Here is an 18518-nt window from a genome sequence, read left to right as displayed (position 1 = left end):
ACTCATATAGAAACTAGGTCCCTGTGACGTCACGTGGAATGGCATCGCATGGGCGCCAATCTGGCCTTTTTCAAATGAGGTTAAAATTGACCATTGCAATTGGTCTAAACTGAGAATTCTAAAACCAAATAATTTGTATATTATGAAAACACTTAATGGTGGGTAACAAATCACAATCAATGCATTTAGTTTTCTTTGATGAAGGAAACTACCCTATTCTCACAGCCATCCTAGCCTTCTATTTTTCTTCTGTCTCCAAACTATTTGAGAGTGATACATCTATTTTGCATACTATTGCATAATTACCAATGATTTAGCAAATTCAACCAAAGAAAATAATTTTATCTTTGCTGAAATTTATGGGTGTAAAACCATAATGTGAGACAGCAGGAAAAGTGCGCATTCAACAAATTACATTGTTGGATGTCTGAGATATTCCATATTTACTCGTAGAAGACATGCACCTTTTTTCTGAAAATGCCTGTAAAAAAGGGGGTGTGCGGCTTACACGCATCCTTAAAATTTTCAAGTAAACCACACACCATTTTCCCTCAAAGTCCCTTTGTTTCTCCAGAGTTAAGCACTGGAGAACATATCAATGTGACTTTGTAAGTAAGGTATAGTAGTGAACTTGTAAAGCATTTTGAAGTTTTTTGAAAGAAAAACTGTTGTTCATTTAAGTCCGGGCGTACTACAATACTCGAACAAAGGCTACATCAGAAACGCCAGGCTACAAAGCACTTACCATATGTATATCATACAAAATATGACACATTGGGTGCATTCAGTCAGGCTAGCCCTGAGCTCGCAGAGCAAACAGCACTGATGCATTAATACTAGATTTGGACGAATGCTGTGCTGTTGCCAAGGGAAAGAAATAACACTGCGCATGTTTGAAAACAGTTTCAGGACTAAGTTTGGAACAAGATACCAATATGGATATTATGGTAAACATTTCATTTAACGAGTTGGACGATGATAATGGCATCATTTTAAATGACGTATTACCGGCTCGTAATCACTCATCAAGTAATACTTATATTACTTGATAAACTGATAGAATTTTGATCTACACAGGTCACAGATTTTACATGCAGGATAATCCATATGAACTAAAGAGATGGTAAACCAAATAAAATAACCATACCAGATATGTACATATTTCATTTCCATATTATTTCAATTAAGGATTGCCTTTTTTCAGAAATGTTAGGTCAAGTCATGGTTTAATAAAGATAAAACTACTAAATCCCGGCATAACTATTTCAGTATTACCAAATTCATAACAAATCATGAATCATTCGAAATCTTTAGAAGTTCTCTCTGGATGCTGAGGCAAATATGGCCAGCTCAGATGTTCCCAAGCCTTACATCTTAATTGCTCTCAAAGCACTCAGGTATTTACTAGGATAAGTCAGATCTTAAATTTTTTCGGTTCTTGGTTTTCGGTACCGGTTCGGTTCTTCCCCATCGGTTCTTGGTTCTCAATACTCGGTTCCAAGGATGACCTCTTATTCCCTGAATTAAGGCCAAATTTAAATGAACAACCACAAGAAATGTATGAAAATAATTCCAGTAAAGATGCAAACTAGCAGGAAAGCTCTGTAAAAAAACTTAAGATCATCTCCATAATTATATTTGCCAAGTAAAAAAGTTTTAATAACACGTTAAAGAATGCATGATCGACCAATATGTCACATTCTATCATATAGCCACTGGTTCTTTCTCCAGGTGTTGATTTTAAAAATTCAACATTTTTACCCTATCTGGGTCTAATCTGGGCAGACCTTCACAGGCATTCACTGAAAAAAGAAGTAAAGGATGTTGATTTTGAAGGGCCTCGCAAATATGCTTAGAGCACAGTTTACATACTGCACAGCATCAGGAACAATAGTGAAACTCCCCCAACATCTGATGACAACATCCATTCATTTGTTGTAACTTATGAGTCAATTCAAAATATAATCTGTATTCTGCATTGTAGCTTAAATTGTGACTTTAATTGACAACTCATTCGCATGCTTCACTGTCACAGTTCTTATAAACCTCAATAATAAACTAATCAACACACCGGTACAGTGACACCATGGATAAACTGAGCAGCCAAAACTGTAATGCAGTGCTGCATTCCACAGAATAATAATACCTTTCGATGCCTTATAGAGGTTCATCAACATTTGAATAAGTTCTCAGAACGTATCTCATTCGTATGTCGAAGATTTACTGTACATGTTTATGATTCAATCCTAAGACCACTTTCAGACGGAATGATTTTCTGCCAGCCGCCATTCACGGCATGGCACATGGCATTGCAGAGATATGTCTCGTCTGAAAGCTGCCTGAATTTCACATGAACAGCGGCCAGCAAAAAGTCCTTCCATCTGAAAGTGGTCACAATGTAGCATCGAGTGTATTTAATGCCGTAGACCGGGCTGGATTGAAATGGGCGCCGTGCTGTCAGCAGTGCGATTCAACTTGTTTGAAGACATCCATAGAGATCAATGGTTAGTGGAAAGAACGACGCCGTGCCGTGGACAGTGGCAGGCAAAAAGTCAGCTAGTTTAAAGTGGCCTAAGCGGCTTCGGCTACAGGAATGTAACAATGTTGGCAAGAGCAACAAATTTATGAACCCATAAATGGGCATGTTAACCAGCAACTCTCAAAAGAAAAAAATTTCGGACGCCATGTAATCGGAAAGTAATACATGTATTTGTAAATCATTTTTTTCCACTTCTTGGCCATAAATACATTGCAGACCATTTTGGCTTTGGATGCCAAATTCAAATCCTCACGACCATTAGGTACCCAGTAGGTACCGACTTTATGCAATCGGTTCTCGATACCTGTTGCACAGGCCAAGAACCGGTAGAACCGAGAACCGTGTACCAGAACCGACCCATCTTTAGTATTTACTACGTTATTGATACCATTATCTGAAAGGCAGATCACAGGTGTGTGACTACCAAATATATATCATGGCACTTCCGGGAAAGAACAATCAAAATTCAGGCACCAGCTTTCCAAAAAATTTTGGAATAGCTAAATACAGGCAGTAAAATATTATCATTCATGTCAGTCACTGACCATTTGAACTTACCCAACCCATTTGGCTGAATACTAAGAGAGACATTTCCAGATATAAGAAGATCCTTCAGCTCCTGTATACTAATGCCACTCACATTCTCATCTTTGTGCCTGAATTGGCCTAAAACAGAAATAAGTTAATTGTACTGATAGAACGAATAATGAATTAATGCAATAAATGGGCTTCGAACATTACACATTTGAAAGTGTAAATAGGGAGTCGTGAGAAGAATTTGAAGAAATCCACATCTTAATAAACACTTAAGCATATTTTGACATCGAATAATAGGCACCAAAATTTCCAGATTATTCCTTTCTTTAATAGTCTAAGGGTAACATGTAAACACACATCATGATGACCAATGTGGCAAAGTATGAATTTTCTTAGTAAATATTCTTCTTCAAGTTCGACACATGCATATTTTGTTGTTTCAAGAGAAATGCGACAAATTATCATATTTTCTACTATTCTGCAATAGTTTGCTGAAATAAAACTTTTTATCCTACCATGGGAAAAACCTAGGGAGCAAAGCAAACTTCTAGTATATTTCATTGAAAAATACAAATACACAATTTTGCATTCCACATTCTGGTCAGTTAATAACAGCTTAGTAAGTTAACATTGTTTACTGAAATAAAATATGTATTTTTAAGTTCCAAAATCAGGTTTTTAATTGTTTCCAGTAGTAGCAAAATATAACTAAAAACAGTGGAATCTTGAGTGGAGAACAAATATGGACAAGTTAGATAACTAAAACCCACAATGGTACTTGAAGAGCACAATTCATTAGGGAACTACATAAATAAATATTTAAGTACAGTGGAACTTGGTTAGTACGTTCCTCCTTAGTACGTTTTCCTCTTTAGTACGGCGATTTCCCTCGGTCCCGGTACCATCCGAACAAAATACAGGTAAAAGAATTTGGTTAGTACGTTTGAAAAAATTGCGCTTTCCTGGTTAGTACGCTGAATTGCTTGCCGTGACGCAACCCGCAATTCGTTCTCTAGTGTCTTCTTAAGGGTCGCAAGCGTCTGAATTCATGATTTAATTTATTATTATTAGCCAATAACATTCTTCCATTCATTCCACATCTCTTTCTTCTACCGTAATTTATCCAATTGCATTTCTGAATTCTTGTGACGTGCTGAATAATAAAATGCGGCCATTTTTCGGGAATGTCTGACTATGAAAAACTACAGCCAATAAGAAGCCCCAATTTTCCCCACCCTGAGCTCCTCACCTTCTGTTGCCTTTGGAGCGCTTGGGAGTGCCCACTGCTGCGCACCAAGTTGCTATTGCACGAGTTATCATGATGATGAAATTAGTCTTAACGGTATTAGACAATTCCCACATTATCTAAAGCAGTGCTGCTCCATAAACTCGACATCGTGCGTATTTACTTGACTACTGTTGCGGGAGCAGACGATCCTCTGGATCTCCACGCGAAGCTTAGCTTAAAAATACTTGATCTCGGAACGAAAGCAGACGACATTAGACAAATTTTGAAAGTAAATTTCAACTGTTTAATATAAAATTTTCTTGTAATTACGTCGTAATCTAATAATCTTGCGTGTCATCAGTCGATATATCGATCGATTTTACAATCGAAATGGTATAATTCCAGAAGGGAATGTCTACGGCTGTTGCCGTAATTTGAAAGTCAATATAATTTTGCCCAATTTTTATGATGTTTAAAAAACCAGTTGACTTACTCCGGGTTGTTGTTATATTCTCCAAGTACGCTGTGAGAAAGAAAAATGACTTGTCTTCGCTTGTCTGAGCTTCACTCGTCCTCGTTCTGTAAATATATATAGGATAAATCACGGGAGATAGACGCCGTAATCATGGAATCTCCGGGATGTCCATGAAAAATTGCGATTTTTATTCACATGGTATTGTTTTTCATGGTAGCGCTCATTTTCTTGATTTTAAATGTGAAAAGAGTTCAGGAAGGCGATCCTATGAGAACTACCGATAGTAATTGTAATTATGACGACTTTTTCACTGATTGCAATAACCCCGACTGCTATTATTTACTTTCCTCGTTAGTACGTTTTCCTGGTTAGTACGTTCATTTTTCGTGGTCCCTTCAGAAACGTACTAACCAAGTTCCACTGTAATTCTAAATTACTGAACTAATTCTTCACTGATATTTACACTCTTACTTGTTTCTATAACAATCAAGAGTTATGCATTATTGAAAAGTTTCACTGAATTCCATGTACATACCTTTCTCGATTACCATTTTCTCAAGCTTCATTTTGGCTCTTGCAAGTTCAACCATCCGTTCATCAATTGTCCCCGAGGTAATTAACCGATATACAACCACTGGAAGTGTTTGGCCAATTCTATGGCATCGATCAATAGCTTGAAAATCACACTGAGGGTTCTGGAATGGAAATAATAACAATAATAATCAGTACTTCAAAAATAAAGGAAAAATAATATCAACCGAGAAAACTGGAATTATACTATCTTCTAAAAGCATGACTCATTAAGGCATGGTGTGGTACTTGGATGAGGCGACTGACAGCTCTGCTCATTTGCCTCACAGGGAATGGTAGGGAAGCCAGGATGGAGGAAAACCCAGTGTTGGCATTAAACTGCTCCAAATGAAAAGAGCCAAAGGGACCACAGCATAATGTCGCATCTGAAGGACTGAGCGTTGCACTTGAAGTGACCTCCACAAAGCAATAGAGCAACGATGGGATAATCTATGAAAATGCTCTGCCGCCCTGGCATTTGAATCCAGAACCCATGGTGTGTTAAGCAAACACTCTAGCCACTATATCAACCCAATTCTCATAACTCATTGAGCTTGCAAATAATTTTTCAGGATAAACTTCTACATGTCATGAATACTCATTTACAAAACTATACAAATATTGGATTTGAAAGCTCAAGAAAATTACACACATGGTTAGTTCACATAGTAGTAAACTTAATTCTTATTCGTCAAAGTACAATAAAAAAAACCATTTCATTTACGGAAGTAGCAATAGAAGCGCACATATTAGCATAGGTAATGAAGAATGGTATAAAGTGTGATTTTTCCCTTCTGCCCCAAACACAACTCAAGTGATACACAGCAAGAGGTGACAGTAAGATCAAACTTAATAAAGAATAATTCCCTCCCTGAAATCTGCCATCAGTATCTGAGACATGATAAATTCCTCAACTTCAAACCTTTCTTTATGACTTCTCTAATGGTCTTTTGGTTGACAGATTATGGGGGTATTTCCCAAACTTAGGTATATCAAATAATAATGTTCATGATTCCTACTTTGGTATTAGCCATTGCATCAACAGTGGAGAATAATTTTCCATTGATTCCATGCTGCTGATGCCCAAGATGGCATCATTGGCCCCAAAGTATCACGTGTATGAGTTCAGGAGACTCATGAACAGGACTACATGGAATTACAATAATTTCAAATAATAAAACACTTTTTAATGGGTTTTACCTCATGAATATGAAAATTTAAAACTGGCATGAACAAATAAAGAATAACAATGGAATATCGGAGGCTGTTTGAATAGCTTCACATATTTTACAATGTTGCCAAGAAAATTAGAACTTATGTTGTATCACTGACAAACCTCCTCATCAAATGTAGTTAAAATTAGATTATTCTACACGAAAAACATGACATTTTTACCCTGTCTTAGAGAACTAAACTGTGCAGTTAAAACCATTCATAAAATTTTGAGGTACATCTATATGAAGATTATATCAAATTAGAAGATACAATTAAATTGTATAGCTTCCTGCTAACCAAACACCTTCCAACCAACAGCCAATTAAATCAACAATAAGACGTGACCAATACTTGATACCCTTGATAACAGGTGATATCGAGAGTAACAAGTATTGAATTAAGTCCATGATACAGGTAATTCAATACTGGCAAGTAACGTAGAATCTCTAATTTACAAAACCCTACAAATTAATATGAATTTACCAATTTTTCTTCTGTTCCCAATCATAAGCATATTTAGGAAAAGTCCTGTAAGAGAACCTCTAATTTGCAAAATCTCCATTTTATTTTTTACCAAGTACAATTAATTTCATGATACTGGTAATTCAATACCAACAAATGCAGCTGTCCATAGGAGTGAGTCCACCTAATTTTACTAAGTCCATTAGTTAGCCAATCGCCCACATCTTAAGAGGGAGCTGCCCAACCAAGAATGATTGTCAGATACGGATGGAAGTTGAGGACTGCCTGCAATACCCAACTACAGTTTAAAGAAATGAAGTGTAGAAACTGAGAAATAAATATCACTAGGTAGATCATAAACTGTAGTTACATAATTAGATGGTTTCTTTCACCAGAAGAGAATGAAAAAATATGATGCCACAGACACAAAATAAATAAGTTTTCACAGATATAAGTGTTACTTGCACAAAAAAGTAAAAATACAGGAGGACTCTGTGAGAATCGGTAAGACAGCAACTACATAAATGATTGAAAAAAATCATTCCAAATCATTTCCAGTTATATATTCTTTATGGATATCAAACCCTGAGCCACTGATCAAATATGTAACTTCATTATGACCAAAATATTGTATCTCTACTTTAGGTTTTGAAAGGCCTATCTTACTTAAATTATTGGTTATGTACGGCCATGTATATGTAGTGATTTATGAACCGCTTACAGGGAAAAAATTTCCTGCAGAATTTTAATTGTATCCAATACACTTTGGAGATGTCCTCATGGTTAGGACCAAATTTGTACACTGGCTTGAAATTGCTTGAAACAGTAACTCTAGCTTAACATAAGACTTGAAACATTAATGACTTTAACAGACATATCCCAGGCAGAAACTCATATCTAAATGGTGCATTCAAAGGAATAAAACAAAGTAAGGAACTCAATGACAGGGGTCGTTTTCTTTGCCTTCATTTGCAGAGTAAAGTTCCCATGGCTTCACCTACTAACATTTCATTTCTGCTGCTTTAGCTTCCATGACTACCAGTACAACTACAGAATTAATGTATGCTCAGAATCACGACAACTGCTACTTCTGGATTTATAGGCCTAGTTACACAGTACATTAACACGCATGTTAATGTATTGTATAAACAGGCCTTCAAACCATGCAATCAACCATCCCATGGTTATGAATCAAACACCATTAAAAGTGATGTGGAAGGTATACATGGTGAAGGTATAAAAATTGCATCACAATTACTTCCAGCAGGCTTAATGAAAACAAATGGAAATTTTAAAACGTCTGCAGCAATTACAAAAAAAATATAGTGAAGAAATACCATAAATGTAAAAAAAATAGTATCTTAAAAGACAAAATTATGGAGAGTTATTGAACATTCTCCTACATCAACACACACGGGACACTCATTGAAAGTCATGATACGTACCCAATCACTATCATATATGATGACAGTGTCAGCTGAAGTCAAATTTATTCCAAGTCCTCCTGCTCGGGTACTCAAAAGGAAAATAAACGTTTCCTTTTTTTTAAATAATTCAATGGCTTCCTGTCTTTCTTCCACCTTTGTGCTCCCATCAAATCTTACATACGAATAGCTTCTCATATCAAGAAACTCCTCCAATACATCCAAGAGGGAGGTCATCTGACTAAACAGCAAAACCTTAGGAGAAATATAATTAAATGGCACACATATTTAGAATTCCATTAGCAAAAATACAAAATATTTTTTAAATACAAAAGAATACTTCTTGCAGTGACTGAGTTTACCTTGTGCCCTTTTTCCTGCAATTTTTTCAGTATTGCATCCAGTACTAGTAACTTTCCACAGCTCTGGATCAATTCCTCATCAATTTTCAGTTCCTCGGTATCGGGATGATATGGAAAATGCACCAAATATGGATGGTTCACTATCTTCCGCAAATTCATGGTAATGTTTCTCATTTTTAAGGATGTCTTCCCGGTTGGAACTCTAGTTCTGATTCTCCTCCTGTGAGGTGAAAGTCCTTCTCATGAGACAGAATGGGAAGACATTTTTGGAAATTGATTCTTGACAGACTGAACAACTGACAAGGCAAATTTTCCCCAGCAAAAACAAGCAAACTTAGTAAGCTACAAAAAAATTTCCTATTTCAAATAAGTAGGAGAGAACATGGAGCTAATGCTAAATGGGGGTAGAATGTAACAAAAATCAACATTTTTTCTCACATCACTCAGAAGAACCACAGCACAATTATATTATATGAAAATTTTACTTTGCAATATTGTTATAAAATACACAATTATCATTATTACCTTCCCAGGTTTTGCCAGCATAATAATTTCTTTATAGGTTTACTTTGATCCTGACGGTAAGTATAGTACACCTAAGATCATACATAAGTATAGTACACTTTCAAGATTTTTAACACTAAGTTTGTGACACAATATAACCTTCTCAAGGAAATTTAGTTTAAGGTATTCCTTTAATAGTCCTTTGCTACACACAGGAAGTATTTAATTTGCAATTGAATATACATGTACACATAGGATGAAGTTACTTCATTATTTCAAATTCATCTTTCTGATTCAATTTATGCCGGAATTAATTATTACTTTACGTGCATTTACTGCATACTTGCCCCAGTTTACACTGTTGTTTTCTTTTAACTTATTACACAGCTTACATTTACCAATACACCCATGCCTTGCTTAGCGCAATTTCAATACAGCAAAAATGCATTCCCTGGGGAAACCTTCCAATGCTGCTTAGCCTAATCAAGTAACCTTAAATGCTCTCGTCATAAAATGTGAACTAGTGCTAAGTGCACAAGAAATTACACTCATTTTACGCATATTAATAGTATTGCCTGCCTCATATTTTATTTGCTGTTTATATATTTGTTGAAATCCATTGCTACGCAAAAGCCAAAACAATTACTCGTCATGCGTCCAGACAGCCGACCTACCAAAGTAATCATATCATCTCCTTAACTGAATAATATCAGTTAATTTGGAACATTAATTAAATTTGGAACTAGTGGAAATGAGTAAAATTTTTTAGAGCAATACGGTTTGAGATGTCATTTTTGCCGTCATAGCTTATCGGGTGAATTCACTACCACGTAAAGGGTCCACTAGTCCAACCTTCAAGGTCATTGGGGAGCGGAGGCCCAGTGGCGTGTGAATAGCATCAATGCATAAAAGGGTCCAAGAGAGTGTCTCAAACACAATGGCTACTTTCCGCCCCCCAGCAGCTGTAGGCCCTAAGCATCTCAAGAATAGTGCGGCAGTTGTTCAGCAGTAGAAGGTGGTTTTGATAGAGCCATGCGGAGTAAAAATCAAGTAAACAATGGTGAAAAATTAGAAATGCGGATAGAAAAGTAAAGCAGTTATCAAGGAAAAGCATAAACCAAGAAGAGGAATTGAAAGTGATCACTTGCTTTGACAATAGAGAGCGTCAAAGCGATATTGCACATAAGATTAAGCTCATGACGTTGACAGTCCACACTATTACTCTGAATAAAGACTATGTTTACGTGTCAGTGACATCAGCCGCACCAACTTCAGCCAAGTGGTCAACACATATGCAAAGTTCATCGCTGGAAAAAATTGAGACTTTTAATTACCTGGATTTATAATAAACGGTTGAATGATGTTCCTCTATCACAGGCAATTATTTCTGCGAAAGCTATGGCTTTATTTGAATCCATAAAAGAATATGAGGGAAGTGATTGCTCAGAGATATTTAGTGGAAGCTCCAGCATTCCAAACTCCAGAATTTTAATCTTCAAACTGGTGTTTGAGGGCTACTATATGAGGTGAAGCTGCAAATGCTGATATTACAGTTGCCACAACATTTTCTGATGAACTCCAATCTGTGATTAAGAGTGGATCCTTTCCCCCTCAACTAGTTTTTAATGTCAAGGAGACAGAATTGTTTTGGAAGAGAATGCAATCTTGTTAATTCATTTTCAGGGAAGAAAAACCTGAGTTAGGTTTCTAGGTATTAAAGACCGTTCCTTATTGCTGCTTGATGCTAATGCCTCGGAAGACTGCAAATTAAAGCCAGCTGTGATTTATCATTCATTAACTCCTCCAGCAAAGAAATGGTTTTCAAAGTAGTATTTGTCTGTTATTTGCGTGAGAAACAAAAGGGCCTAGGTGACACAAGAATCGTTTTTAGACTGGTTTGAAATTTCGTCAACTGCCCGCAATGCATTATGAGTCCCTGAGATAGCATGCATTTTTCCAGGATGTTAGGCTACCTGCTTGCCCAGTGAGAAATGAGTTATCGAATTGTCGTCGATTCGACGTTGAAGTAGTCTTCAATAAAACGGCGATGGTAACACATCAATTGATGGTCCAAAAATCGATATGTTTTATATGTCGACGTCACTGATGTGATATCCACTACTTAATTGCGATTTTTTACATAGCAAATTTCGGTTGATTATGATGAAATAGAAAATAAGGTTTAATAACAATTACAGAAATAAAAATCTTTTCGACTAATAGTATCCATCTATTGCCGCTACAATGACGGATTTCAATCACGCACGCAATGTGTAAACAAATAAAGGCTGAAGTAATAGGGTAGTTTCCTTCATCAAAGAAAACAAAAGGCAATAATTGCGATTCGGTACCCACCATTAGTGTATTCATAATATACAAATTATTTCGTTTTATAAATGCCGGTGTAGACGAATGGCAATGGTCCATTTTTATCCTCATTTGAAAAGGGCCAGATTGGCGCCCATGCGATGCCACTCCACGTGACGTCACAGGGACCTAGTTTCTATAGGAGAAGATAGGAGTTATACGTCGTCTGAGGTTACCAATGCATGCATGAGGCGCAGAGCTCAGGGAAACATGTCTTAATAATCACTTATTAAAACTGGCTAAGGTCGGAAAGTTTTCCTCGTTTGATAAGGTATTAATAATCCTTATTTAAGCCAAGCGCTACCAGGCGGCAGGGCACTAGGCTACCCGCTGGCAGCCTGCGACGTATCAGCGCTAAGCCTCGCCTCAAGGTCACCTCACCGGGCGGAGGGGGAACCAGAAATACGACGTACGGAGAGATTTCCCATCATTCCTACTAACGCGTCGCGTTTTCGCGCGCTTGAAAATTTTCACTTTTCATTTAATCGCGAAAAATAGATATTATCATTTAAAAATCTAAAAGCGTGAGATACGTACTCCAGGAGTAATAATCTTTCGATTAAGGCAATAAAAAAATAATAGGAAACCACCCTATTAGGCAGTTTCAATTACCGTATATGTTCGTGAATTGTAACCTCATGTCCTGCATATTTACCTTGAATAATAAGCAGACACCCTTAAGAAAAAAAGAATGTTAGAATACATGTTGACATCCATGGCGTGAGTGAAAAGGTATTAAAATGAATTAGACGCAACAACGCCAAGCTTAAGCATAATGTCACACATCACACAGGAAATACTAAGAACTGTGACACAAGTAGAAGGTCCGGTGTATGTGAGGCAAATGTGTGAGCATGGCAATCTGCACAGCAGAAATTGCTTACACAGCACCAACAATGACCGACACACGTTTCGACCGGCTTTTCGACTCTTTTTTCTACAGCAACTGCCTTCAAGCATGAACGCCACATGCTTCCTGTCAAGTTACTCAATGAAAGGGAATCAACGATTGTTCTCCGGGATTGAAGCTAATATACGTAAATTAACAAAATAATTATTTAATTTTAGCTTTCTTATTTTTTGTCAGATATGTTTTAATTGCGTCTCTCAGTGAAATTTTAAGACTTAAACACGACTAAAATTGTATCTAACTTCAACAATTTCTATGTATCACATCAGACTCCTGCAAATCTGGTGAATCAGGATTTCACATCTCAAATTCCAAGCCATTCTAATTCACTTTTTTGCTTCCATGCACTCATTCAGAATTGACAAATATCATCAACAAACTACCCAATAAAATCAGCCCTGGGCTTGATGGTATCCGTGGCACTGTGTGACTACGTATCTTCTTCGACCTGAAGACACTGGCAGCAGTGCCAGCGAAATTGTTGTCATCACCAACAAACCTACACGGTTGCACCCAAAACATGGAGAAATTGGATCCCTGGCACTGTTATAAAAAAATCTGCTCTTAAGGTCAAGAATCAATTACTTTTCCTTATTAACGAATCGTTGGGACTTGGTATCTTCCCTGATGCACTCAAATCTGCCGAAGTAGTACCCCTTTACAAAGGTAAAGGCTGCAAACATGATATGAATTCCTACCGCCCCATCTCTGTTTTGAACCAGTTAGGGAAAATATTTGAAAAGGTTTTCAATAATCGACTGACATCCTATCTTGAATGTAATAATCTTCTGTCTTCTTCACAAAATGGGTTCAGGCAATCCAAATCCACTACCACAGCCACCTGTCATATGGTGAACCAAATACTTTCCAACCTGGATAATAGAACAGAAACACTCGGTTTATTTTTTGACTTCTCCAAAGCTTTTGATCATGTCAACCACCAGCTCCTTCTGCTCAAATTGAGAAACTATGGAATACGGGGCGACTCATATAAGTGGATTGAATCCTACCTAAGTTCACGGTGCCAGCATGTGGTCCTATCTAAGGATGGCACGATATATAAGTCTCCTGGTAAAGAAGTTACATCAGGTGTGCCTCAGGGGTCCGTCCTGGGCCCTATCCTATTTTTACTATGTATTAATGACCTACCAAAACATCTACAGTGAGTACCTGGAGCTGATCCCATTTTGTATGCAGATGACACCAATATTATTGTGACAGCCCCAACAGTGGACAGCTTGTCTCTTAGGGCTGCTAGTGTAACTAATATCTTACATGAATGGTGTCTTCACAATTTACTCAATCTAAACCTTGACAAATCTGGTCTGATTTATTTCTCAAACAAAAATAAAACCCCAGCTTCAATATCCATCAATGTAGATGGTTGTAGTATCCCCAAATTTCAAGCTCACAATTTCTAGGAGTTACTCTAAACTCAAGCATGTCATGGGAACACACAAAAAAACTTCGCAGTAGGTTAAGTTTTATCTGCTTCCTCACCAGAAGCATCAGACACTCTGTAAATATTGACATATTGTTATCTGTCTATTATAGTGAATTCTATTCCCAGATAATGTTTAGCATTTTGTTCTGGGGTTCCTCTCCTCATGCTAATGTGATATTAAAAATTCAAAAACGTGTGGTACGGCTAATTGTAGGTGCTCACCATGATGCACCCTGTCCTCCAATATTTAAGAAACTGTGTATATTGCCAAAACCTTGTGTGTATATTTATGTTGTATCTGTGTATATAAAGAATAATTTCTGTCAGTTTGTGAATAATGACAGCTACCATAGTCACTTTACAAGGGCATGTAAAGATCTTCACAAACATTACATTAGAACTTGTAACACTGCCCATGGACCCAACTCAATGGGTTTCGAGATATTTAACAGGTTACCACATGAGATTAAGCTTGAAAAAAAGACATCAATTTTCAAGGAAAAACTGAAAAAGTTTCTGCAGGAACACCTGTTTTACTCCATAAAAGAATTTCTGTTGTCCAAACATTGACATGCCCTCTGCTTATATTATGTATATATGTTTAATAATTTAGCATTGTATTTTCTTCTTTTTTTCCTCTATAATTATGACGTGTCCTATATTTGTACATTTGCAACAAATCCTTGGACAAATAAAAAATTATTATTATTATTACTTCACTATGACCCCTACCACCAATCAACACCCTGACTCATCAGAATAACACATCGTAAAATGGTCGATTGAACAAATAAAATCAACGTCAACCACATAATGATCTATGGACGTCAAATCAATGTAGATTCGATAATCCATTTCTCACTGGGTTGAAATGTGAGAATTTCAAAAGAACTTACAAATTTATTTTCATGCATGCCCACTATCTTGAAAGATATTTTAAACTATAAATGTTTACATGAATAAGGTCTTCTAAGGCTATTAAAGGGAATTATAAGGTATTAAAGGGTTTATAGGAAATTAGAAACCCAACACTTATGTTACCGGGAATGCACCCCTATCTTCCTAATGTGAATATGCTTCCGTATAACGCAAATTTGTAAAGAGCAAAGACCCCAAGGGATGCTATGGTGGCAGAGTGTGCCGCTTTGGAAGTGAAGGTTAGGCAAATGGATAGTTAGTCCATAATTTTTTTTCAGGTCATTCACACTTTTTCTATTTATATACAGGTTTTCATGAAAATCTTTTAAAATAGGTCCGGGGTAATATAAGTAATTCCTAAAAAGAAATCTAACGATTTCCAGTGATATCCAAGCATAGTATGCAGGAGTAGCATATTCCTACAAAATAAACACAACAAAATTTTAAAAAACTGTTGAGCTATATTAATTAATAAATGCACTGGCTATGTAAGTGTGAAAAATTGAAGTGTTCCACTCTTTAGCTTCACATATATCCTCATTTTTAAAATTAAACACAGCGGAATGGAGTGATTTCATAAATATTGCAAATTCAATAGCCTTGCCTTGTTTAGAAGCATCACTATTATAAAATAGCAAGGAGATGCACCTATTTCCTCAACTAAAAGAATTAAAACTGATTCACAAAAAAGGTTAGCTCGGCCAAAATCAAGGCTCAATTTTGAACATGATCCAACCTCCTCAAAACCGGATGGTAAAAAATAACCTGACCGAACACTGAAAAACTTCACTCCCATCCATTCTTAGCTTGAGTTGATCGGTAATACATAATTTCTTCATAGGATACCTACATATCTATATATTTTAAGGGCACCAAGTGAAGCTGTACCCATTTGGACACATGAGGCATTGACAGGTCAGGTTTGGTAAGACCAAATTCAGGGCAGGAAATTACTAATATTAATGTTAACAATAGACATACTTTGACTTGGGTAGTGTACTGCGTAGCTTATAGCCACGGGGCTTCTTGCGGGGGGGTCCTTCCTCCTCACTCTCGTTTTCTTCTTCTTCTTCTTTCTCTTCTTCCAACTGCAATCAAGAAAAAACAATCAGTCAGGCACACTCCAGCAAACATTCAGACTTCAGATCGATCAGTTTAGTTCTTTGGTTCTACTAGTTGCTGAGCTTAGAAACAGTATTGGAACCAAAGACAATCAGTGCTGTAATTATTTGCACAAAACATTAATTTAAAAATTTTGCAGAGCACCATTAATCTATATTTGAAGAGTGATGCTAAGAGGTTACCCATATCATACACTGGGAAAGCATCATATCATAATTCAGTGATGCTATGGTTACAATCCCTTGTGAGATAACTCAACAAGTTATTTCAGCTAGTTTTCTTAATACTTTCATGTACATCAGAAACAGCTTTCAAAAATTGAGCAATGAAAATGAAATTATTTAATGAGAACCGGAACTAACAACCAAAGACTGAGAATTGATGCTAGGAGCAGAACCAGAATCGTAACCGACAAGAAAGAGGAATAGAACCATGTTTAATTCAAACTGGAATAAACCATCACCCTCAGGGTTCCCACTCTTCCTAAATACAGTGAGTCCTCGTTTAACGTCACTTACCGTTCCTGAAAAATGTGACGATAAACGAAATGACGTTAATCGAAACATAATATCCCATAAGAAACAATGTAAAAAGTGAATATCGGCTCCTAGACCTCACAATTACTACGCGAAAAAATTTTAGCGTATCATAACTGGGGCATTTTTACACGATGGGAATGCCAAACTATGGCATAAATACGAGTTCCTGTCTTCATCGATGACAATAGCAGCAGTGACGTAAATCCTTCTCCATTTTTGTATCTTCCCGCGTTTGCTTTTCGGCTTCGCTATGGTGGTCGCCCGGGCGAACGTCGCCTGGGCATCATCATCGCTGAAACATCGTCGCAGTTACAGGAACCAAAATTATTGTGAACACGGCGAAAAAAGTGACGACAAAAACTCCGAGTTCTACACGGAAAAATTCCTTGAAATCACTTTTTAGGTTCCTGAAAACCATTATGTCAAGTAAAACCTTGCGCACCTACCTACGAATTCATTTTGCAGAAAATTTTCTAAAACCACAATCGCAATTAACAATAAACACACTGTTTTACACTTCGTTTAGACTGACTGTATTACCGCCCACAAAAAGAACAACCTGCAATGCCCGCTGCTTCGCGTTTCTTTCTCGCGCGAAATTTAAAAGCCTTGACGTTATCGCGAAGCGAAGGTGCGATAAACGAATGACGGTCTCAAAATTCTCGTGACGTTATCGCGAAATGATGTTAAACGGGGTGACGTAAAACGAGGACTCACTGTAATGAAATTCACGGTTTTTCTTCCAAGTTTTCACGTTTTTTTTCAAGTTTTCTAAGTCTCAATGTCGTCAAATTCATGATCCGTTTGTAAGTCAACAATAGGAAAATCCCCGGCCGTATATTAACTAAAAATTAACGTACGCGACATACGCCGTGAATGTAAATGCAGCAATGAAAAGTGATAACTGTTATGTTGTCAACGTTTGGAAAATTCAGGGCCAACTAAAGGCCCAACCCAACCGCGCTCTTGCCCGGACGCCAAATACCATAGCCTCCTTTAATATGCAAATGCCCTTAGGTCCTTCTTCCGTCTGAACACCGGAAGTCCTTTTTTAATTCCTCGCCCAGAGATTGTTTTTTGCGCACGTTGTTATTACCGCACAGTAACCAAATTTCCCTTACCCAATCTTTCTGAGATCGCGGACAATATTTATTAAAATTGTTTATAGAATGTAATAAATCAAAAAATCAATTTCATATAATTACAGTGGAACCTCGAATTATCGTTTTTCAGGGTTATGGGCAAAAAAAACAATGAATTCAGGAAAACGATCAATGCGGGAATGTTTGGATAGGTTGCCTATGTCCCAGGAAATGCAGGATTTTGGCGTGTAATTGTGATATTTATTAAAGGATTCAAAGAAGATTTTAGCCAATTACAGAAATACTAGTACTTTATCGAGACACTTAGGTCATATTGTTGATTCGAATAATATCTCTTTCAAATATCCTAAAGGAACATGCCACCTCACTAAAGATGTTTGCTCTACACTCAGCATTTGCCCTGCTATTATGGATTTCTTTCTGATGTAAAAATCCATCAAACGCCATTTCCAGTACACGTATTCACGAGAGCAATGTGCATGTTAAGCCTAAAACAACCGATTTCGCCGGCGCAGTGATTGGTTGTGAGATGGATCATATAGGCCAAAAATCATTTCATCATCAATTCTTTATAATGTTCCTGTCTAATAAATATATTTTTCATATAATTTAGGCCATTTATAAAGTGTGGACAATGTTGCGTTAATCGTCAGCAGCACGCCCGCCTGAGCCTCTGCTTCATCCCACTTCTTATTTTCACCTGGTAGATCGCTCTACCCCCACCCCTACCCTCAAGTGCTAGCGGACAGCCCGAGGCGTTCTCCAATATTCACGCGCTTCTATCCCGGATACTTTTCTT

General features: G+C 37.1%; 1 protein-coding gene across 1 annotated transcript in view; it reads right to left on the bottom strand.

Moving 5' to 3' along the window:
• LOC124171489 (lymphoid-specific helicase-like) overlaps window positions 1-18518 on the bottom strand; it is a 58075-nt gene that overhangs the window by 1510 nt on the left and 38047 nt on the right. Inside the window, exons 10-14 of the mRNA XM_046550665.1 lie at window positions 15937-16043; window positions 8813-9032; window positions 8472-8705; window positions 5315-5474; window positions 3098-3205 (exon numbers count right to left, since the gene is read on the bottom strand). Coding sequence (XP_046406621.1) covers window positions 3098-3205; window positions 5315-5474; window positions 8472-8705; window positions 8813-9032; window positions 15937-16043 — 829 coding nt within the window. The remainder of the gene's footprint in view (window positions 1-3097; window positions 3206-5314; window positions 5475-8471; window positions 8706-8812; window positions 9033-15936; window positions 16044-18518) is intronic.

This window comes from Ischnura elegans, chromosome X (assembly GCF_921293095.1).
Source record: "Ischnura elegans chromosome X, ioIscEleg1.1, whole genome shotgun sequence".
Classification (NCBI taxonomy): Eukaryota; Metazoa; Arthropoda; class Insecta; order Odonata; family Coenagrionidae; genus Ischnura; species Ischnura elegans.
The sequence above is the reverse complement of the archived record's forward strand: the minus strand, read 5'-3'. Positions and strand labels throughout refer to the sequence as shown.